This window comes from Plecotus auritus (genome assembly GCF_963455305.1).
Source record: "Plecotus auritus genome assembly, chromosome: 8".
NCBI classification, from domain to species: domain Eukaryota; kingdom Metazoa; phylum Chordata; class Mammalia; order Chiroptera; family Vespertilionidae; genus Plecotus; species Plecotus auritus.
The window spans coordinates 69,675,939-69,700,407 of record NC_137782.1 but is presented as its reverse complement, the minus strand read 5'-3'; the positions used below and the strand labels follow the sequence as shown (position 1 = coordinate 69,700,407).

The 24,469-nt window shown below is 39.6% G+C and overlaps 1 protein-coding gene and 1 pseudogene across 3 annotated transcripts in view; one reads left to right on the top strand and one right to left on the bottom strand.

Annotated features, from left to right (window-relative positions):
- Positions 1 to 1,254: 1,254 nt before the first annotated feature.
- LOC308256363 (uncharacterized protein C14orf119 homolog) lies at positions 1,255 to 1,676 on the top strand (annotated as a pseudogene). Its single transcript has one exon. The product of its transcript is annotated as an uncharacterized protein C14orf119 homolog (transcript).
- A 6,901-nt stretch (positions 1,677 to 8,577) lies between these two features.
- The window catches only part of MCM8 (minichromosome maintenance 8 homologous recombination repair factor), a 42,988-nt gene continuing 27,096 nt past the window's right edge, over positions 8,578 to 24,469 (bottom strand). For both annotated transcript variants that reach the window (XM_080683369.1, XM_080683368.1), the window contains exons 13-19: positions 22,548 to 22,689; positions 18,660 to 18,855; positions 15,873 to 16,092; positions 14,863 to 15,072; positions 13,339 to 13,415; positions 10,312 to 10,501; positions 8,578 to 8,958 (exon numbers count right to left, since the gene is read on the bottom strand). In XM_080683369.1, coding sequence (XP_080539495.1) covers positions 8,866 to 8,958; positions 10,312 to 10,501; positions 13,339 to 13,415; positions 14,863 to 15,072; positions 15,873 to 16,092; positions 18,660 to 18,855; positions 22,548 to 22,689 — 1,128 coding nt within the window. In that variant the 3' untranslated portion in view covers positions 8,578 to 8,865. The remainder of the gene's footprint in view (positions 8,959 to 10,311; positions 10,502 to 13,338; positions 13,416 to 14,862; positions 15,073 to 15,872; positions 16,093 to 18,659; positions 18,856 to 22,547; positions 22,690 to 24,469) is intronic.

Sequence of the window (24,469 nt, the reverse complement as noted above, 5' to 3'; positions counted from 1 at the left end):
GGTGATAGATTAGGGAGGCAGGAGACAGCAAAGTGTGTGGGGGGATTGGATAAAAAGTTAAATGATAGATCCATACTTCTTTTACTTAGGTGGGTGCAGTATAGTAACTACTATAGTTAACAGTCAACAATTAACTCAATAACAATGAGGGGATTTGTGGTCTCTGCAGAGTGGTGCCTGTGCTTTGAGGGGTCTGGAAAAAGGAAAATTACTTTGACATTCCAAAGATATGTTATCATAGATGCAAAAAGACAATAGGCTCAGTTCAGGTAAAGATTTACCTTTGTCAGGGAAGATACTGGTCTAGAAAATGACTACCCACCATAAACTGCTTTTTAATTTTAAGTTTTAATTCCAGTTTGGCTCAGTGGATAGAGGGTCAGCCTGTGGACCAAAGGGTCCCGGGTTTGATTCCCATCAAGGGCAGACCTCAGTTGCAGGCTCCTCCCCAGCCCAGGCCCTGGTCAGTGCCTATGCAGGAGGGAACCTATCAATGTATTTCTCTCACATCGCTATTTCTCTCTGTCTTTCCCTCTCTCTCTAAAAAAAAAATAATCAATGGAAAAATATCCTCAGGTGAGGTTTAAAAAAAGTTTTCGTTTCAGATCATGCAGGCCTTCCCTGAGCTAATCAGGTTAGCATGTGGCCCCTTTTCATCTACACATTTTTACAGCTAAGGAAAGCTAGACTTAGAGAGCTTAGGACACTTATTACAGAAATATCCAAAATAATAACCAGTTGTTAATTAACTGGCTCATATTATACATTAATGATTAATATTGTATTTATGTCATACATTATACTTATTGATATTAATATTCAATAATATTGCAATGTTGAGGCACAAACAAGGAGCGGGTGGGGGAAGGAGGGAGGGGCTTAAGACACTCGGGGAGAGGAGTGCGCACCCTCCCATTTCGGGCTCGAGCCGCTGCCGTTAGGGCGGGAACCGGCGCTGTCTCAATTCCCACGCGAGCCTCGCCAACCACCGCGCGGCTCCGGAGGTTCGCGCTGGCGGCCTGAGCGAGCCCGCGCCGAGCCGCGGCAGAAACTCCTCTCTACTGGGTCCGCTCCCCTCCGACGCCCGGGCGAGGCCGCCTCCTCACCCCTCTGAGCCTCTTGACCGGGGCACTCTTCTGCCCACTGTTGGCTAGGCCTCGTGGCTCGGTGCGGCCTTCAGGTCGGTCACCCGTAGCGCCTGAAGAGGCTTCCCGTCCAGAGTCACCTCCTCCAGCTCCGCCATCTGGTGTGAGGATGCTACTAGAATCATCTTCATCTTCGGTGCAAGCTATCCTTCCCTTCTCTCTTACCCTCAGTGCCAGGCAATTCTATTAACTCTTCCCTCCCCCAATGTCTTACCCAGGAAATGAAGTGTATTCCTCACTGGTTTGCCAGTTGGTCAGGTTCCCAGCGTGAACGTTTCCTACAAGACCTGGTAACTAAAGCAGTGCCTGGAAAATTACAGCCATTGCTAGAAGGTCTGGAGCCGCTTAGTGTGTCTGGAGCCAACTGACCATCTTGATTCTCTTGAGCTCCAGCTACGTCTTTGGGATCAGTGGGTTCCAGGTTGGGCTGAGGAGGAGCACAATGAATTTGTCAGGCAGGTGGAGGTCAGTGAGCCAGATTTCGTGGCAAAGTTTTACCAAGCAGTGGCTGCTACAGCTGGTAAAGACTGATAGGCATTAAAATCAGAGAAGATAACCATAGTTGATGGAGCCGAAGCCACAACTGTACAGTGAGAACTTCAGATGTGCCACGTAAAGGTCTGGGGATGGTATCCTGATTCATTGACTGAGCTTGCTGACTAGTACAGGCCTGGTTATTTCAATGTTTACAGCACATCCGCTGGACTCCTAGTGTAAATGTTTTCCATCTAAGCAAATCCAGATTAGCAGTCTGACTCTAGCTTGCTTCTTTCCAGGAGATGTTAAACCCTCAAGATGGCGTATTTTGCAACTATAACCAAAAGACATAACTCATAACTCAAGCCTACTGCTGGCCCATGATGATATAAAGTAGAACCTTCCTACCCAGAGGCAGGAGAGAAGGGCGATAAAAGGTCAAGTTTTTATATTTAGCTGGATTCAGATGTCTGATTTCACCTCCCTTAGCAGATTCAGGCATAATTATGTGACATCCTAACCACTAGCTTTCCTGTGATGATTTAGAAAAAATTATTGGAAGTCAGAAGAGGGAGATAATTAGTTATTCCTTCCTCCACACTGATGTGTGTTTGAATCCAAATAGTAATGACTTTTTCCAAAAGCATATGTGATATCCTTGGAGCTGTTAGAAGATATTCTGTAAGTTTGCTCTACAACAATATGAAAAAAGTGACATTTAGAGGTTGAAGGGTTTATTTTTTTGTATCAAAATAAAGAATGAGTCTTTGGGAAAAAAATAATATTGCAATGTTGCAGAATTGTTTTCATATTCAGTTCTGAATGAAATGGAATGTTTTTTTGCTGCTGATGGGGAGCTGTTTGCCTCCCCCAAATATGCCTCTTTGGGCTATAATTTTAGGCTAGGTCCTTTTAAGAAACAGCAGACATGGGAGAAGCTCTGAAGACCAAGTAGAAGTTGCTCTTTCTGAAAGGATATTTACTTTTATAAGGGAAATGCCCATTTTTAAGCATGTTTCCCTCACTATACCAGGACTGCCTTCATTATCAGTAGAGAAGGCATGGACTTAATTGTATATAACAATCTTACTCTTGTTTACAGTGCTTTTCCTGGTAATCTCTCATAACTGACTCCCTCCAACACCTTTTTTTGTCTTTAGAAAAAAGTGGTATTTAAGGTGATGGCTTCTCCCATTTGGGCAAATTACTTGGTGTTCTTGGGTATATATACATGAGGTATATATGTTATCAAATTACATTTTGCTTTTCTCCTTGTCAACCTAAGAAACATCTAAATCTGTAGAGAACTTTTAGGAGTTTGAGCCAAACTGATGGCAATTGCTGGGAAATAAAATCTCAATGGACTGAGAAAACGTAATTGCACATAAACTCCATTTCTTTAACATGACCCTGTTCTCCTTTCTGTCCATCTACTCCTTTCCTTTATCATTAAGCCCTAAGGACATCAGATTCTGATCAGCATCAAACTCTCTAAGGAATAAGAAAGGCTCAGGTCTACTGACCACAGAAACAGAGTTTTGGTCAAACTAAAGGTAACAACACCTCAGTTGTGTTACCACACCCTCATAGAACCAGACAGATGACATCGTGGTTAACATCAGGACCTGATACAATGACCAGCTACTCCCTACCCTGGTCCCAACCAATCAGTAAAGCCCACAACCCCAGTTCCCTTAATCACCATGATTAATTTTTCCTGTATATAATCTGTTCCTGTGTGGGCCATTGGGGAGCTAGGTTTGAGTGCTTGCTTACCTGTGACTCTGAGTCTGGGGCCATTTCCTTAAAATCTTTCCTTTCTTTGCTGCCAACTCCTGTTCACATCTTATTGGGCTTTGATGTGTGCAGGGAAATGGACCCCTTTAGTCTGGTAACAAAAATGTTCTGGAGAAAGACAATTTTGTAGCTTATTTTATACATTAGAATAAAAGGAGGAGAGGTAAAGAGGGTTACATGAAATTGGTGGTAGATTAAGAGGGTGGGAGAAAGCAAAGCAAAGCACTCTCTGATTGGATAAAAAGCAAAATGGAGAAACACTTCTTTTACATTGGTGGGTAAAGGACAGTTAATAACAGCACATAGAGATGGACTGCAGGAAACAAGATAACAATGAGGGTTTCTGTGACTTCGTTCTCTGGAGTTGGCAGTTGGGCCTTGAGGGGTCTGCAAAAGAAAATTACTCTTGACATTTCAAAGTAATCTTAGATGCAAAACTTCTCTTAGATACAAAGAAGACCAGAGACAGGCTCACTTAAGGTAAAGATTGACCTTTGTCAAGGAAGATACAGGCCTAGGACATGATTACCTGCCATGACCAGCTTTTAGTTATATTCAGACCATCCTATCCTGGTTCCTTTTGATCTCTTGAGTTTGTAAGGCTGCCATGCAGTCTTCCCCTGAGCTTATCAGGTTTAGTATGTGGCCTCTTTCTCCACATTCTGCTAATCAGTTTTCACGTCAATTTGATTCTTAGATCAGGCAGAACAACCTAGAAGGGTGGAAGGGAAATTATTTTTCCTCCCCCACAGTTTTGGAGAGCCAGCCAGAACTCACTGGCTGGAACACTGCTAGCTCCTAGGACTGCTACACCTGGGAAATCTGACAAAAGCCAGCAAGAGGTAAGCTTTGTACCCTGACAGTCTCTCTGATCTGTCTGCAAAGTTCAGTGGAAGTAGACGTGGTGAGCAGGAGAAAATATTTGTGACGCTAGCTTCTGGAGCCTATGAACTCTTGGGTTTTTTCATTGTTTTGTCTATGTCTCTTGTATTGCTTGTTATATGGACACAAAAGGGGGTATGTACAAGTTCAGTAACCGAAAGTAACATCACAGGTTGATCTGATCATACGTTTGCTGGTGGTGGGGAAAATAGCACCAGAATGTTACCTGCGATTAGACCTTGGTTCAGCAACTTTGGTACTTGATTTCTGGCTAAGAATTCAGAGCCAAGACTCAAACTATAAGAGAAAGTTTATTTAGAAAGTCACAGGTGGAAGAAGTGAGCTATAGAAGAAATGGGCTCATGAAGTAAGTTACAGAGGCAAAAGAAAGGCCCTTGGAGCTTAGGAGAGAGAAGAGTAAAGGTAAAGTTCCTTAGGGGACAGGAAAGGTGGCAAGTGAATAAAACCTGTTCTAACTGCTAAGGCAACAGCAGTGAATAAAGCAAAGTCTTTGTCTTTAGGAAGTTAGACAAGAGATGATGGGTTGGGCCGGAATAGTGGAATTGGAAATAAGTAAGAGTAATTAGATTGCAGATAGTTTGAAGATAGTGCTGAAAGATTTGCTTTGATGGATACGGGGATGAGAGAAAGAAGAGGTAAAGATAACCCCAACATTTCTGGCATGAGAAACCAGCATGATAGAGTTAAAAACTAAAATTTCAGAACATCATGGGAGAAAGGTGCCAATAGAAGAGAAAAAAAAAAGGTCACACACCAAGAAAAACATGACACTGCCTTTGGATATCTAAACAGCAACACTGAAAACTAACACAACAGAGCAATATTTAAAATTCTGAGTGAAAATGATTTCCAAACTAAAATTCTATGCCCAAACTATCAATCCAGGGGTGAGGACAGAATTTGCTTTATGAACTCTTTCTCAGGAAGCTACTTAGAAGATAGCTTCCCACCCTGGTCAGGTAGCCCAGTTGGTTATAGCAGTCCCAACATGCCAACGTTGCGTGTTGGATTCTCTGGTCAGGGTACATACAAAGAAACAACCAATGAATGCATAAATAAGCGGAACAACAAATTGATGCTTCTGTTTCTCTTCTCTCTCTCTCTCTCTTTAAAATCAATCAAAAAAAAATTAAGAGAGAAAAAAGATGGGTTCTACCAAAAAGAGGGAGTAAAACAAGAAAGAAGACACAGGAGCCAGGAAATGGGAGAGAAAATGAGAAGTCCCAAGATGACAGCTGTGTAGTTCTGACTGGAAAAGACCAAAGAATTCCAGGAGAAAGGTTTCCAAGAAGTTAAGAGAGACACAGTACTTGATTTGTTGTACATTCTGAGAAGAGGCTTAGACTTGCAGTGGAGCCTTAGGTCAAATTAGTGGGAGGTTCATAGAAAATTAAGTAGTTAAAAAACAAGTTATTCTAGAGAAAACAAAAAGTACAAGGAAATGAATAGTTGTTATAATGCAAAGGCAGAATATAGATTTAACAAAATTGTGATGTACTACAAAATTGGAAATGGGCAAGTATATAATATGTACAAAAAAGGACTTAACAACATTCTGACCTTCTATAGTCAAAAGTTAATGATTTTTAAAACCAAAAACTTAATTAGCAATACTAGCATGTCTTTAGAAAAATGGAGTTAAATAGGATCACAGTTGAAATTCAGCAGAAAATTAGGGAATGTAGAAATATAGGTTTTTATATAAGCCTTGCATAGCTATTTATTTAAAACTAGAGGCCCGGTACACAAAATTCGTGCTACTGGGGAGGGGGGGTGTCCCTCAGCCCAGCCTGCACCCTGTCCAATCTGGGACCCCTCGGGGGATGTCTGACTGCTGGTTGTGGGATTGGGCCTAAACTGGCAGTCGGACATCCCTCTCACAATATGGGACTGCTGGCTCCCAACTGCTCACGTGCCTGCCAGCCTGATCACCCCCTAACCACTCCCCTGCCAGCCTGATCGATGCCTAACTGCTCCCCTGTCAGCCCGATCGCCCCCAACTGCCCTCCCCTGCTGGCCCGGTTGCCCCTAACTGCCCTCCCCCTGCCGGTCATCTTGTGGTAGCCATCTTTGACCACATGGGGGCAGCCATCTTGTGTGAGGGCATGAGGGTCAAATTTGCATATTTCTTTATTATATAGGATAGGTACATGTTTATCTTTAGTAATAAAAATAATACATCTTAAAAATTTATCAGTAACTAAAACGTTAAGCTAAATAAATTGAAACAGTTTCAGTTTATTTCTGAAAGATAAATTCATTTTTGTGTGTCAGAACTATTTAAACATTAAAAAGTAACTGTGGGGAAGTGGAGAATGGCTGTTGGCAGTCCTGAGGTGGTGCATTATGGCTGACATGCAAAATCTGGTAGAAAGATGGGAGAGGGCGGTAGGCCACCTGAAGGCAGTATCCCATGCCTCTGACATACACTGTGGATATGGAGACAGTGTTCCAAAAGCAGGTGATTGATGACAGAGCTGAAACAGATGGCTACATATACAAGTGTGTCAACATGACTTTGCAAATCAAGGGCAAAATCAACTCCATTACAGTAGCTAACTATAAGAAACTCAGTCTGGTATTTGATGATATGCTCGGCATTGTTGAGATAATAGTAGAGATGTCAAAGTTCAGGTAATGGGTAAAATGTCAACCATTTCCATCAACAAAATAGATGGCTGCCATGTTTACTTGAGTAAGAATTCCTTGGATTGTGAGATTGTGCCAAATCTTCTGAATGTCCTCATTTCTTCAGAAGACGGACACTTGAATGAGTTCCCTGTCCCTGAGCAGTTCAAGACCCTATGGAATGGGAAGGAGTTGGTCACCACAGAGACAGAAATTGCTGGATAAGCAAAATGCCACTGGGTTCTTTGCCCTCTCCCTCACACTATGGGATAAATCTATATCAAGATAATTCTTTTGTAGATTTCCTTTACCTTTCTGCTCTTAAACTGCTTCTCTGCTTTGAGAAGCACAGCTACCTGCCTTCACTGAAATATACCTCAGGCTGAGATTTGGGTGGGATAGCAGGTCAGCTGCTCTTCTGCAGGAAGGTACAGCCTAGGATTGGTAGGTTTTAGCTTTCAGCCTTTGAGGATTATTTCACCAACAGTCTTTTGGGAGGAATAAAGCAGTCCCCAGGAATTAACAGCTCAGAAAGTTCAAAGTTAATCTTTTCCTAACAATCAACATGAGGTAGCAAAAGGTGGTGTGATTACAGCTGGTTCTTCTAACAGACTAACTTTTCACTGTTGACAAGTGAGGCCAGGGTTGCATTGGACCACAGGCTGAAGTTTGGCCATCTAGCATTCTAAGCAAAATTGTTTCCGCCTGAACCTGAGATAGTAGGTTCTCCTGTACCAACTGCTGTGGCAGTGCCTGAAACTCATGTCAATTTAAGGAGTTTTGGATCCTTTCTCTGGGATGCCTGCCCAGCACCTTCCTACAGAGATGACTTAAAAAGAAAACCACCACACCATTCTAAGGGATTGCATTCCTTCCTCCTTCCATGCCAGATGCCTGTCATCCTTCCATCTTCACTGACAGCTTTTAGCTTCTGTCTGATGAACAAAGGACTAAAATCTCTAATGTAGACTGGTTTTCAGTCTGATGTAAGGATCTTGAACAGCATTGCTAATGTAAATTTCAGTTTTCCCCTCTAGGACAAACACATATCAAAATATATGCAACTTTTTTTTTGGTGAGAAAAGAGATTGTCCTGTGACTTCTACCCATTTCCTGAGGCCTGTAGAAATAAAACTGTACTTAAAGTTATACAAAAAATAGAATAAAATTAATACCAAACTTGAAAAAAAAAGTTTTAACTTACAGTGCACATGATGTGCTCAGGTGGGAGGAGGTGGCGGGATTTAAAAAAGTAACTCTGTGAATGCTTCCCCAAGTGGACATTTGGTATGCAATGGTCTGGCTGGTGGTGTTTAGTGGTTAGATCACTGGCCCAAGCACTGAAGGGTCCCGGGTTCGATTCCCAGTCAAGGGCACATGCCTGGGTTGCAGATTCAATCCCCAGCCCATTTGGGAGGCATCCAATAGATGTGTCTCACATCAATGTTTCTCTCTCTCCCCCCTTTCCCTCCTTTCCACTCTCTCTAAAAAAATCCATGGGAAAAATACCCTTGGGTGAGGAGTAACAAAACAAAACAACACACACACACACACACACACACACACACACACACACACACACACACACACACAAAAACTGAAATATAAGACTAAAAGAAGTCAATGTCACCCCAGTAAATGTAATTTAAAAAAGAATCAAAGACAAGTAAAAAACAAAACTATAAGTAATTTATAATTGCATCATTCAGATTTAAAAAATTCTTTTTAACCTACAGAAGAAATTGTGAAAATTAACAAATGACTATCACTTTTTAAATTAGTTCAACACTCTTTTCTCATTATATTACTTTTGGGAAGTCATTTTTCAGAACAGTTATTTTTTCTGCATATTCTCCATTCTTGAGATGGCTTTAAAATGCTAATTAACCCAGGAGGTCCTAGCTTGGTAGTCCTTTTACACAGTTTGAAGTTGGTAAACCTTGGGGCCTTTTTTCAATAGGTAACCTTGCTCATTTAGTGATCCAATAAAATTTTCAAAATCAGCAACCTGGAAGAAAATATCAAGAGTTAGCCCAAACAAAACAAAAAGAGACCACTAAGTAATGTGCAAAATACTATTTTTTAAAATCTCTCAAAAACAAATGTATAATTGTCAAGTTTCTTGGGAAAATAAAATTATTTGTACTTATAGAGAAAACTGTCTACATATGAACTTTGGATTCTATAATGCAGGGAATCTCATATTTGTTTTAGCTTTGTGTTAAAAAAATTTTGACTAACTTTTGAAATTAAGTAGGCAATCTTCCATATAAATTGTGTCACATGGCAGAAAAGGGGAAGGAGATTAAGAAGTACAAACTTCTGGTTATAAAATAAGTCACAGGGATGTAATGTATAGCACAGGGAATAGAGTCAATAAGATAACTCTGTATGGTGACAGATGGTTACTAGATTTATTGTGATGATCACTTTGTAAGGTATATAAATTTGAATGAATATGATATGTCATCTATAATTAAAAATAAATTAAAAAAATAAACAGCCCTAGCTAGTGTTGCTAAGTGGTTAGAAAGTAGGCCAGCCCTGGTTGAGGTGCAGGTGGGAGGCAACCAATTGATGTGTCTCTCTCACATCAATGTTTCTCTCTCTCTCCCTCTCCTTCCATCCCTCCACTCTAAGAAAAATCAATGGAAAAAATATCCTCAGGTGATAATTAACAAAAAAAGTCTTATTACATCCCTTTTCACTAAACTTTTCCATTGGTAGAGCAGGTGGAACCATGTCCATTTAACAAATGAAGAAACTGAGGTTCAAAGATATTAAGATCACTTGTCCACAAGGGATTGTCTGAAAAACAAGTTTTCCAGTAACTATCATGATATTGAGAAACTTTTGAAAAGAAGGTAAAGATAAAAACTTTCTTTAAAGCTGTACACAGCTAGTTTCATAACTTAAGAAAACAAGCTTGTTTTTTGTTTTTGTTTTCCAAAATGCCTATTCCATTTTTTTTTTTAATCCTTGCCAAAAGGATATTTTTTCCCATTGATTTTTAGAGAGAGAATGAAAGGGAGGGAGGAGGGGAGAGAGAGAAGGGGAGAGAGAGAGAGAGAGAGAAAGAGAGAGAGAGAAAGAGAGAGAGAGAGAGAGAGAAATATAGATGTGAGAGAGAGACACATCAACTGGTTGGACTGAACCTGCAACCAAGGTACATGCCCTTGACCAGGAATTGAGCCTGCAACCCTTCAGTCTGAGGGCTGATGCTCTAACCACTGAGCAACTGGCCAGGGTGCCTATTCCATTCTTTTAACCCAAATATTTTGATATTTAAAAGTTCTGTTATACATTAATAAAGACCTGCTGACATTATTATAAAAAAGATTAAGTATTTGGCTTATCATACCTGAATATTTAGTTCTCTGGCAATCTGCCGAAGTTGATGAAATTGAAATAAATTATTGTAAGTTCTTTCAGCAATGTTGTTGAGAGCAGAAATAAATCTTTTTGCTGTTGACCTATTGCTCATTCCAGAACCATGCTGGGATCGCTCAAAATCCAGGTTCCCAAATTCATCAGAGTAAGTTCCCAGCATGCTTAATGGGAGAGGAGGAAAAACAAGGTTACCCAAGGTGGCATGGCTATAGGAATTTTCATCCCAGGTCTCCAGATTATAAGAAGAAAAATGTGGAATTATCATAAGGCCTCATGCAGCAGAGATTTAAACATGTATTTATTGAGTGGCCACTATGAAATTCACTATGGCATTGGCTGGGGCTAAAAATATTTTGGACAGTTACTACTTTTAAGAACTTCTTGCCTATAGGGCAAGAAACAAACTGTAAGTTAAGGCTTAGACCTTCAGGAGGTAGCGTGGGTGCCCTTCTACTCATACAGCATGCTTCTAGTGGCAGCAGAGGGAACAGAGCGGCCTCCACGGACAAGCCAGTACTAGCTGAGGAATGAAGAGACAACCAGTAAACTCTCTCCCTGCGAGGAAAGGAAGAAAAGGATCTGCAGCTTAGAGCTAATAGAAAATTTAGATGGAAGGCATAGAAGACTGATGTGAGATCTGCCAGTTTTTGAAGCCTTTAGTGCAGGGGTGGGCAAACTTTTTGACTCGAGGGCCACAATGGGTTCTTAAACTGGACCGGAGGGCCGGAACAAAAGCATGGATGGAGTGTTTGTGTGAACTAATATAAATTCAAAGTAAAGGAGTGGAGGGGAGAGCAAGAGAACTGGATAGAACAGCCGGATCCGGCCCGTGGGCCGTAGTTTGCCCACGGCTGCTTTAGTGTGTGATATAGGTCAGAGAAAGGGAGATCTGCTCAGTCTCATTTTAATATCATCAAAGCTAGTGCTATTTGTCATAAGTATAGTGTCAGTTACCAGTGTCCACTAATGTGCCAGAACCGTATTTGTCACTTTATATAGCCTTACTGCATGCTACCTCAGCACCATCGCTCGTGGTGTGTTTACACAAAAGGAGACTGAGAAGCAGAGTTTAACTGTGTAGCTCCAGGTCAGACTCTAAAGCCCCCGCTCTTCCAGCTATGCTATACCACTTTCACTCAGAGCCAGGGGAACAGCTAGGCAATGTCACCTGGTTCTGACTCCAAGCAAACCCCAGAACAGGGGCTCTTGGGTGGAGGGGGGGGGGGGGGGTGGGAATAATCAATTTACTTTCAAATAGAAATTACTTAACACAATAATTTCATCTTTAAATTAATATATTTTTAGCCTTGGAAAGGTAGATTCTTATATATTAATTGCTATGAGAGCATATTAAAAAGAACAATTTCTAAATTATTATACACTCACACAAGGGAATATTATGCAGTTGCAAAAAAATAAAAGGAAGCTCTTTAGGCAGTGATATGGAATGAACTCCAAGATGCACTTAAATAAAAAAAGCAAGGTATAGAATGTGTGTGGCATGCTACCATTTCTCCATAAAGAGGGAAAAAGAATACACAGATACAGAGTTCCGATGGGTATTTTATATCTGAAAGTCACAACACAAAAGATATGTTGCCACCATTGGGGCAAAAGAAGGAAGAAATAGGTAACTGGTAAACAGGGTAGGAGCAAACTTTTTCCACTGTGTGCTTTTTAAACTTTGGAATTTTGAAGCATATGAATGTGTGAATCTATTAAAAATTTTTAACTGAAAAAAAAAAAAAAAAACCCTATCTAAAATAAGCTTTTGCTTTTATTGAGTAAAAATAATCTATGTCTGCCCAGCTGATATTGCTCAGTGGTTGAGTGTCAACCTATGAACCAGGAGGTCACAGTTCGATTCCCACTCGGGGCACATGCCCAGTTGTGGGCTCGATCTCCAGTTTGGGACTTGCAGGAGGCAGCCGATCAATGATTCTCTCTCATCATTGATGTTTCTATCTCTCCCTCTCCCTTCCTCTCTGAAATCAATAAAAATATATTTTAAAAAATAATAATAATCAATGTCTTAGGTAGACATACAATCAGTTAAAATATAATCTTCTTTCCTTTTTCACCTTGTAGGAATCATGATCTACCAAATGATATAAAATACAAAGCATACAATTTAACAATATTTGTTAACAACCTAAAGTATCTATTTATACTTGGACCCAGAAATATCATTTCTGAGAATTTCTCATACAGGTATACACTTACCCACATAAGTGTCTTATAGAGATTACTCTTTGCAAAATTGTTTGTAAAAGGAAAAGAATGGAAGAATATTCATGTATCTAGCAATGGGGGACTGCTTAAACTATGATGTATCTAAATAATAGAATACTATTTAGCTATAAAAAGAAGAATTCTCTATGTCCTAATAGGAAAAGATCTTGAGATATAATGTCAAATTTTTAAAAAAAGATACAGAACAGCCGAAACCGGTTTGGCTCAGTGGATAGAGCGTCGGCCTGCGGACTGAAGGGTCCCAGGTTCGATTCCGGTCAAGGGCATGTACCTTGGTTGCAGGCACATCCCCAGTAGGGGGTGTGCAGGAGGCAGCTGATCGATGTTTCTCTCTCATCGATGTTTCTAACTCTCTATCCCTCTCCGTAAAATATCAATAAAATATATTAAAAAAAAAAAAAAAAGATACAGAACAGTCTAACTCATATGCTATTTACAAAAAAAGTAATGGGTGTTTTGGTAAAGGATGGGTGGGTAGTAAATAGGATGGGAGCAAGTCTTCTCTAAATATGTATTTTTGAAATGATTTTAGAACTATGTGAATGTATTACCCATTCAAAAAAATTTTTAGTATCAAGATTACTTACACAAGTTTTAAACCAAAAAAGTATAGTTTGTTCAGAGAAAAATGTGATCCAATGGGCTAAATAAAAATAACTTTGCTTGGTCTAATTAAAATCTATATTTAAGATGGAAAGATGACTGGTAGGTACTTCATTTAAAACATTAAAAATTTTAGTCTTACCTATATTTCATGATTTCTACTATATCTTCGGCATCTTCTTTGGTTGCTTGCTCTCTCAATTCCAACCTTGCTCGTGCCTGTGAACCATTTTCAGATGACAAAATATAAATATAGGGTGTCTACCCACCCCCCAAATGTATATGCACTTTAACAGCTGATAACACTTAACTTTCACTTTTTCACATTTAACTGATTTGAAATGATGGGTGAAACCAGAATAAGCTTTGAACAAAGAAAATTTATCCTGAAGTGCCACTAGATTTTTTCTTTATGGGGATAGATAAAAGATAAAGTTTATGGTACAAAACCAGCAAGAGTCAAGGAAATGCATACACACAAATACCGAACAAAATGATTCTTGATGTTTGCGATTTCATTGGTTCACATTATCAACAGTGCCTGAACCAGAATGGTCATCAGTTTGAAAACAGGCATTGACAAAAAAGAAATAATTCATTTCTGTAGATTCTTTTAAACACTGAAAATCAACTGTTTGTTAATAAATACTGGTTTTATTTTTGGGGAACACCATGTATATTTAACATTGTTTGAACAGGTATAGTATGTCTTCAGATTTTGTTTATTTTATACAAAAACTGACTTTGGGGGAAGGGAACTATAATATGAAAGTCAGAATTTTTAAAAAGCGATTTGAAAACTTGAGAATGAAAATAAATCACTCATTTAAAATATGGATTAGTGCTCACTTTGGCAGTACATATACTAAAATATGGATTAAAATTTATTTTTATCTACTAACATATCTTTCTGAGTGTTCATTTCAGAAGATTTGATTATGAAATAAACTTGGTTTTTCCTTGCCTTTTACTTTCAGGAAGTCATACCTAACCAATCTGTTAAAATAACAAAGAAGAGTTGGTAAGATTTTAGAAGCAAAAAGCCCAAACCCTGACTCAGCTAATTTCAACTGCCAGAGTCCTCTTAGCATTCCATAGCTGTGAATAGATGTTATTAATATTAGGAAAATGGGCACTATCCTGTGGACCTGTCGTGTATCAAACCAAATAAATACTCAAGGTATTTGACACATTCCATGTTCTCAAATATTCAACCTTAAATCCCAACATCCTTAGTTAACCTAACCACTCTTCACACTACAGGAGTTTCCTAAGTGTCATTTAAAAAAAAAAAAAAAAAAAAAAAAGTTGCATGCTTGGCTGGTGTGGCTCAAAGGTTAAGTGTTGATCTGTAAACCAGGAGGTAACAGTTCGATTCCCAGTCAGGGCACATGCCGGGGCTGGGCTGCGGGTTCGATCCCCACTGGGGGGTGGGGGGGGCGTGTGCAGGAGGCAGCCTATCAATGATTTGCTCTCATCATTGATGTTTCTCTCTCTCACTCCCTCTCCCTCTCTGAAGAAAAGATATATTTTTTACAAAAACTTATCTATTTCTAATATCTCCCTGTAAAAAGAAAAACCAAATCAATCATGCAGAAAATTGAGAGAAATTGTATTACTCCTATCTCCCCTTTCTTAAGTTAAGAAAATATCAGCTTAAACAAACCTCAGTTAATCGAATCAGAGATTCCAGCTGTCTAGTAGTGATTGGTGAGCTATTTAAACGCTGGCTCTGTTTCCGGAGCTCAAGGTAAAAATCTTGAAGAATCTGAGCAGCTTCTGTGGATAGCCTTGGATAGACATACTGACGAGCGTAACCAATGTACTTTCTCAATAGTTGGTGGGGAATTGGATCTATTGTTTCTCCAGCAACCACCTAATACATGATAAAAAGGCCCAAATTACAAGGACAAGTAGCAACTAAAATCTTTCAATTAAAGTAACTTGTTTAGATAAATATAAAATTTAAGAATTCAAGTAAGCCAAACACACTGTAGTTCTAGCTCTTGGTCTAGTTAATATAGATTATTTCTAATAAAGTATACATAAACCCTAGTATCTATCTATGTAAAAGTCTAAGCGACTGTCGCAACCGAAACAACCAAATGGACGACCAAACAGGCTGCGTGGGGCGACCAGGCCGGCAGGGCGGTTAGTGAGGGGCGACCAAATGACTGAGCAGCGGGCTGCGTGGGGCAACAAGGCCGAGAGGGGGGTTAGTGAAGGGCGACCAAACAACTGAGCAGCGGGCTGTGTGGGGCAACCAGGCCAGCAGGGGGGCAGTGAGAGGCGACCAAACGACCGAACAGTAGGCTGTGTGGGGCAACCAGGCCGGCAGGGGTCACAGTGAGGGGCGACCAGGCCAGCAGAGGGGAGCAGTGAGGGGTGACCAGGCCGGCGGGGGGGCGGGCAGTTAGGGGTGATCAGGCAGGCCAGCAGTTAGGAGCCAGGGGTCACAGATTGCAAGAGGCAGCCGGACATCCCCCGAGGGGTCCTGGATTGGAGAGGGTGCAGGCTGGGCTGAGGGGACCCCCCCATGCACGAATTTCACGTACCGCGCCTCTAGTTATAATATATGTTTATGATATGAAAGTTTATATATTACTGCTCTACAGTAACACACTGAACTCTGACATTCAAACAGAAGTGAACTGAATGATTAAGAAGCATTTGTACCTTCAGTCTTTCTGATAATGGTTTATCAGAAACCACTTCAAGTACAGAGGTATTTGAATCTTGACTATTCAGACGAGCTACTGTGGCACTACTAACAGTTCTCTGCTTTCCAGCTCTTATTGCAATTACATGTTCAGAGAGTAAGTGATCATGATCTTCATTTGGGGTGTCTAATAGGATAAAGACCAAATCAAATCTGGATAGCAGGGCACTCCCCATTCTAAAAAGGCATGAAAAAAAGAACAAACAATGATTGAAATAAAAACAAGCTCAAAACCTAGAAAACTTGTTTATTACTCAAGTTCCATGTAGAACTTAAAAAAGGTTTTAGATTATAGAAACAAGCAATAGCTTTTGGATAACATAGCTGCCAACTCCAGAGACACTGGCCATGTGCCCTTCAATATGTGCAGTTTTGTATGCACTGCCCTCTGGTAGGTTGAGCACACGGCCCTCTCTCCCACCAGCCAAACCACTGAATTGTGTATGTTCTATATTATTATCCATGATCTAGGATCTTTGGATTTTTATGCTAAAATGCTGTATGACACAGTAGAGGTGTCTAGTTAAGGAGTTCTTTTATCTGTTGCTTCACCAACCCATTAAGTCACTCAAAGTACCTATGCCTATTTAGAAGCAAAAAGCCCATTTTTTTCTTTTCTTTCTTTTTTATTTATTGATATTTTGAGAGAAACGTCAATTTGTTCTACTTATTTATGCATTCATTGGTTGCTTCTTTTATGTGCCATGACCGGAAATTGAACCCGCAACCTTCTCACATTGGGACAACACTCTAACCAACTGAGCTATTCGGCCAGGACAAGCCCATTTTTCCTTAAATAAGCATCTAATTAGACATTACAATAAAAATGCTGCATACTACTTAATCACCTTCTCTGAATCCACGAATGAGATAACTCCTGAGTTAAGAAAACTGAATTCCAGAGTGATTAACAAATTTCACTAACATCCCAAAGCAGGTTTGTGGTACACTAAAACCTAGAATCTATGTCTAAACCTGGAAACTTGTTCAACTGGATCCTTCTAATCTTTCCAATATAGCACTTTTGTTATTTTATTAAGAAAAACTAATAAATTGACTGTTTTGGTGGTGGTGATATAAAAATACCTAGAATCTCAAAGTACAATTATGTATTTTACTGTGTACCATTTCTATATTAAAGTTAATAATTACATTAATAAACATTAGAAAATTAACTTTTTCCCCCCCAAGAATTTAAGGTTCCAGTTTTTCATATGAGGCATACTTTTGTCTTTTTCTCCCTTTTGCATCACTTCAGTCTACTTTCCCCTTCCTATACATTTTGTTCAACCTGTACAAACAAATCAGAAGAGAGAGCATATGCGCAAACAGATATAAACATTGTTTTTGGAATAAAGTGGGATCGTACTACATATATGAGTATATAATGTGCTCTTTTCACTTAACAGTAAAGCATAGATGTATTTCCTTATCATTACTTAGAAAGCTCCTTTCATTCTCATAAGACACTGTACAGTCTTACTATATAGTTTAACTACTTTCCTATCAATGAGCATTTTGTTTCCAATCTTTGGCAGTGTTCAACAATGCTGTAACACCCACCCTGTTCACATATCTTTGTGAACTTGTGTCACTATTTTTGTGAGTATAATTCCTAAAAGAATTGGCAGGAACAAACAATGTGTACATTTACAATAGTGATAAACATGCCAAGTTGTCCTTCAAAATGTTAAATTCTCCATCTCCTTGCCAATAATGATTATTAATATCCTATATAATAAAGAGCTAATATGCAAATGATCATCATGCCCTCATGCCATAATGGCTCAGACACTCAACACTGGGGAGAGAGGAATAGGGACTAACCAGGCTGCGGCCCGGGAGAGGGACAAGCCGCACACTCCATGGTCCCGGGTATCAGCGGCTGCGCCTGCGGCCTGGGAGAGGGACAAGCCGCCTGCCCCACAGTCCCCTGCGGCTACAGCTGGCCCGGGCGAAGCCAGCCCGGGTCCTGGGTGCCTGGGCTGGCCAGAGGGAGGGAAGCCCGGGTCCCAGGTGCCTGCGACCAGCTGGAGGAGGTAATCCTGGGTCCCGGGTGCGGGGCGAGGCAGTTAGGGGCAATCAGGCTAGCAGGGGAGCAGTTAGGGACGATCAGGCCAGTAGGGGAGCAGTTAGGGGCGATCAGGTAGGCAGGCAGAGGTGGTTAGGGGCGATCAGGCAGGCAGAGGTGGCTAGGGGTGATCAGGCAGGCAGGCAGAGGGGTTAGGGGCAATCAGGCAGGCGAGTAGTTAGGAGCCAGGGGTCCTGGATTGCGAGAGGCAGTCGGACACCCCCTGAGGAGTCCCAGATTGGAGAGGGTGCAGGCTGGGCTGAGGGGACCCCTGCCCCGCACAAATTTTGTGCACCGGGCCTCTAGTATAAAATGTTTGCCAATCTGGAAGATATCAATAGTACTTCACTGTTTTAATATGTAATGTTCAAACATATTTTTATTAAATATATTTTTATTGATGGAGGGAGAGGGAGAGAGAAAGAGAAACATTGATGTGAGAGTGGAACATCGATTGGCTGCCTCCTGCATGCTGGGGATCAAGCAAACAACTCTGGCTTGTGCTGACTAGGAATCAAACCAGCAACCTTTTGGTGCATGGGACAAGTGAGCCACAATCCTTTACTGGAAATTTATAATGTCTGTGAACTATCCAATATACATTCAATTATCTTTTCATACTGATTTGTAGGGGTTCAATATATTAAAGGTATAAATATTTGAAGAGACTTACTTTAAATTCTCAGAGACTGTTTTGGCTTTATTATAATGTCCTCCAACTGGATTTGCAGCAGCAATAATGGAAGTTCTTGCAGGGAGGCTACAAACCATGCCAGCCTTAGCAAGACTGATACTTTGCTGTTCCATGGCTTCTAACAAGGCTTGATGTTGATTTCCCATCTTATCAAATTCATCTATTCCACAAATACCTATAATCACAGTAAAATAATACAGAAAAGAGTGTCCTTTGGTCAAGTTGTAAATTGTAATGGAAATTATTCCACAATAAAAAATATTTCCACTGTTTCCAGCAGTTAAAATTATAAAGTGTCATACAATAAAGAATTCCTGATTTTTTTTTTTTACAGCAAATAGAATGTCTTATTTAACTTACTCTTATGTAATATTTTCTCATTCGGCATTTTCCATAGGGAAAGCACTATTTTATGAGGGTTACAAAAATGAAGAACATATGAAAGTGACCCTCAAAAAGCTTAAAGACTTAAACCCAACAGGTGAGACTTTTAAGATATATACATATTCAAGATAGTTTACTTCAACAACTATAAAAGGTATGCATAATTATACAAGATGTTTTCTGGGGGGGGGGTGGGAGGAGGTTAAAAGAGGAAGGGAAATCTGGGAAGTTTTTAAGAAAAAAGTGATTTTTGAGCTGGGTTTTTTGGGAATAGTAGAGCAGCATAATTTGGAAAGAAAAGCATAATAAAGTCAGAAGTCCTAATGCAGTTCTCAGCAATAAGGAAATCACTTAACCTCTTTAAACAAAATGTAAAGACCTACCACTGACTGAAGGCATTTTATGTATATTATAGCTGATTCATATGTTACTGGAGATCCTTAAACATTACCTTGTAATATTTTTCCTCCCTTCCTGCCCACACCCTGAGCATCCTGTTAGGTGAACATCTCCAGAGGATGCTGCTATGGTTAAATCCCTTACTTACAACCAAGTAAGCATGCCAGCTCAGAGGTCAGTCCATGCCTCTCTGGAATTGATGGTATTACTGGATATTCTCAATATTACTAGCACAGTGCCTCAGGAGAGGGGACAGTGCAGAAACAAAGTCAAGCTGCTACTTTGCCACTTTTCAAAGTTTTAAAGCATGAGTTGGCAAACCTTTTCTGTAAAGGGGCAGATGTAAATATTTCACATTTTGTGAGCCTGTTACATATTCTTGGATTTTCCTTTAAAAATAAAACACCCATTTTTAGATATAGACTATACTAAAACAGGGTAAAGGTTAGGTTGACCTGTGGATTAAAGTTCACTGATCCCTGGTTTTAAAGCATTTAACTTTAAAAATTTTATACTTTTTCTTTTCTTTGGCTACAATTAAATCTTGTTGCTTTTTTAAAAATGACCTATTTCATTAGATATTGAAAAAGGGAAATATTACAAAACATCCTACTTCTCCTTTTTTTCCCTCTAAGAGTTCAGTAAAGATATTAGTTGTGTTTGTTTTTAGGATCTGAGCTCTGTTGACTAATATTCCTTTGTATTTTAACAATGCTACTTTTCAATTTATTGATTTTTGAGAGGGAGAGGGAAAGGGAGGGGGGAGATGGAGGGGGAAAGGGAGGGGAGAGGGAGAGGAGGAGAGGGAGGGAGGGAAGAGAGAGAGAGAGATTCCATGCATCCATTGGATGATTCTTATATGTGTCCTGACTGGGATCAAACCTGCAACCTTGGCATATCAGGACAATGCTCAAACCAAATGAACTACCCCTGCCAGGGCAACAGTGCTATATTTACCATCATAGTGTTTGGCTTCTCTACCTATTCCACATCTTAAATCACATTGGCTATCTGTATAGCTAAACCCCATATCACCTTCAATTTGTAATTAATGGGAAGTTTGACAGTTTCACAATGAATATCCTTTTCTTATTATTTTCTTCACCTGGTGACTGGTAAAAATACGGTCACTTCTAATGAGCAAATATTTATAAATCCCTTCTATATATCTTATTATGTTCTAGCCATGTGGGATACAGCACTAAAAAGACAAAATTATTTGCCCTTGTAAAGCTTACAATCACTTGGTGTAGGGAGCCAGACTATAAAAAAGTAAACCCTATAGTATATTTGAAAGTAGTAAGTGTTACAGAAAGAAAAGGTAGAGTAGGGTAAAGAAAATAAGATCTGATGGTGGCAGTGGGGATTAGAATTTAAAATATGGTATATAGGGAAGGCCTGTTGGGATCAGAACATTTGAGCAAAAAATTGTGGGAGGAAAGGGAACAAGCCTTGCAGACATATCTGGTGTAAGACTGTTTCATACAAAAAGAAGAGCAAACACAAAGGTCCTGATGCAGGACTGTGATGTGCTTGGTGTACTGGTGGTGACCATGGTATATCAAGGAGGCCACTGTAGCTGGAAAAGAGGAAGTAAGAGGGAAGTAGAAGGTAATGAGGCAGAAGAGGTAATGAAAAGCCAGAATGTGAATGACCCTGGAACACTACCAATACTTGGGCTTTCACTAAATGAGACAGGGAGTTACTGGATAGTTTTGAACAAAAGAATAAAGTGATCTAAGTTTTAACAGGATTTCCCTGCCTTCTTAAAAATAGGAAGGGCAAGGCTAGTCATGGGCATGCCGAGAGGAGATCACAGTAATCCATGTAAGAGGTGATGGTGCCTTGAATCAGGGTAGCAGCAATGGAGAAAAGGTTGGCTATTTAATATATAGTTGATCCTTGAACAACTCAGGGGTAGGGGCGATGGATCCCTGTGCAGTCATATAATTTTTGACTCTCCCCAAATTTAACTACTAATAGCCTACTGTTGACCAGAAGCCTAACCGACAGCATAAATAGTTGATTAACATATTTTGTGTATTATACATATTATATACTGTATTCTTACAATAAAATTAAGGAAAAGGAAATTTGTTAGGAAAATACATTTACAGTACTGTATGTATTTATTGGGGGGAAAAAATCACTTATAAGTGGACCCATGCAGTTCAAACCATGTTATTCAAGGGTCAGCCGTATTTGGAAGATAGAGCCAACAGGATTTGCTGACAGATTGGATGTGGGTATGAGGAAAGTCAAAGATGCTCTTCTGATATGAGCAACTAGAAGAATGGAATTGTCCCTTACTGAAATGAAGACTGTAAGAAGAATAGATTTGAAGAGGAAGAGCAGGATTTTGATTTTGGACATGATAAGATTGAGAGATTTGTAGAAATATTGCATAGGCAATAATATGTTCCAGGAGTTCAGGGGAGAAGAAATATAAATGTGGAAATTGTCAGCATATAGGTAAGTAAAGCCATGAGACTAGAATAAGGTCACCATGAAGCTAAGTATAGACCAAGAAAAAAGGAACAAAAGCTAAGCACCCTGAGGTGCCAACCAGCTAAGAGGTTAGAGAGATGAAGAACAAGTAAAGACCGAGAAGGAAAGGTAAATGAAGAAAGAAAACCAGAAGAGTGCAGTGTCCTGGAAACCAGCAGATAAAGCATTTCCTGGAAGGGGCAGTGATCAGCTGTGCCAAACATGGCTCATGGGTACTGGATTTAGAAATGTGGAGGTCACTGGCAAACTGGAAGGAATAAATGACTTTAACTGGATCGGAATCCGGGCATAGCCTGACAAATTCATAGGAACATGTTTTTCAAACAGGTTAAAGCATCACAAAGAGAAATTTAGATAACAAAGCTCAATTGAAGATTCGTTCTTGCTTAGTCCTCTAATTGGATTTCTTATAAACTATCAGTCAAATCTTTCTGGCACTCATTCAAAAGACCCTGATTGGGTCAGTGCTGTCCAAATGCCTCTTGAACAGAATATAAAGAAATTGACTAAAAAGGAAAAGGCTTAAAAACACACACACACACAAACCCAGAATTATTATTATCTTTCGTTTCTTACCTTGATCACCAAGAACAAGGGCACCAGCTTCCAAAGCAAAATCTCCTGAGGAATTGTCTTTTGAAAGAGTTACAGTCAAACCAGAGGTGGTCGTGGTATTACCACAAACATACACACCACGTGGAGCAACGTTGCATACTGCCTGAGGAAACAAAAAGTTTAAGAGAATCAGAGAAAGTAAAAAGGAAATAGCTAATAGTAATTGCTCACAAATGTTAATTACATGCCAGGTATTCTTCTAAGAGCTTTACCATACAATTTTTACCACCATGGTAAGAGGAAGGTATTATTGCATCCCCATGTATTGATGCAGAAACCCACGTCTGCAGAGAGAGTAACTCACATAGCTATGAAGGTGTGAAGTCAGGAGTCAATCAAACCAAGCAGCCTGATTCTGATGCCTGTGGTCATGTGAATACACATTCCATTTTATGCTTCATTTTCAAGTTCTACTAGCAAAAATTTGAGTACCAATTTTAATTTCAAATGATACAATGCTTCTTTAAACATCAAGTAATAAAATGGCTCAATGATGCCTGCCTTCTGAGTAAACAACCTATGGCAGTTCAAAAAAGTAGTCAAAAAGCACTACAGTTAAAAGCATGGACCTTCAGTCAAGCAGACCTGTTTTAATCCTGACTCTACCATGTATCGAGTGTGTTGCTCTAAAACTTCTCAGAGCTTCAGCTTCCTTAGGTTTTATCACATACTATCCTGAGGAATAAATGAGATCATGTATGTTAAGGCACTTAACCTGGTACCTGGCACATAGTAAGTGCCCAATTCAAGGCCACTTTACATGGCTCTGCACTGTACAACTCCAGGAGACCAATGTCAGTGTGATCTGGACTTGTGCAGTGCATGACCCAATACCTATGTTGCCTAACTTATAAACAGCAGCTATAATTATTTTTATTACTTGTAATTCCTTATTTGTTTGAATAGGACGGTTTACTAAATGGTCAGAGGAAAAGGAGATTAAAAATACAAAGTAACTGACTAGTGTTAGCCTAATTTTTTTTTTAATTTAAAGAAAAACTATCTTAAATATGTTATATGCAATAAACATTAATATCTCAAGAAAAACTATTTTAAATGATAACGTTACATGCAATTAACACCAATTATTTAAGAAAAATGATCTTACATATAATGTTACATGCAATAAATATTAATATTTCAAGAATAAAAGGATTTTAAGTATGATATTACCAAAACTGTACTAACATAGTATGGTATCACAAAAGTTGTAGGAAATATTAAAAATCTGCAAATAACAGGATTACTTCTATTATATTCTAGAATATTAGAGGCTCGATGCACAAAATTCGTGCAAGGGGCTTGGCCCTTGTAGCCCCTGCTGCCTCGGCCCTCGCAGCCCCGGCTTCGTCCAGAAGATCATTTGGATGGTCGTTCTGCTGTTTGGTCTAATTAGCATATTAGCTCTTTATTATATAGGATTTCCCCCCCTCTGGCTCTATTTTTGTTCATCAGTTTATGATGTTCATTATATTCCACAAATGTGTGAGGTCATATATTTATCTTTCTCCAACTGGCTTATTTTTCTTAGCCATGATGCTCTCCAGGTCCATCCATGCTGTTGCAAACGGTAAGAGTTCCTTCTTTTTTTACTGCAGCATAGTATACCATTGTGTAGACGTACCACAGTTTCCTAATCCACTCATCAGCTGATGGGTACTTAGGCTGTTTCCAAATCTTAGCTATTGTAAATTGTGCTGCTATGAACATAGGGGGTGCATATATCTTTCTGATTGGTGTTTCTGATTTCTTGGGATATATTTCTAGAAGTGGGATTATTGGGTCAAATGGGAATTCCATTTTTAATTTTTTTAGAAAATAGCCTAATTAAAAAAAAAAATTCCTGGCTTAGCGGGACTAGCAGACTTATATATGATACCCTT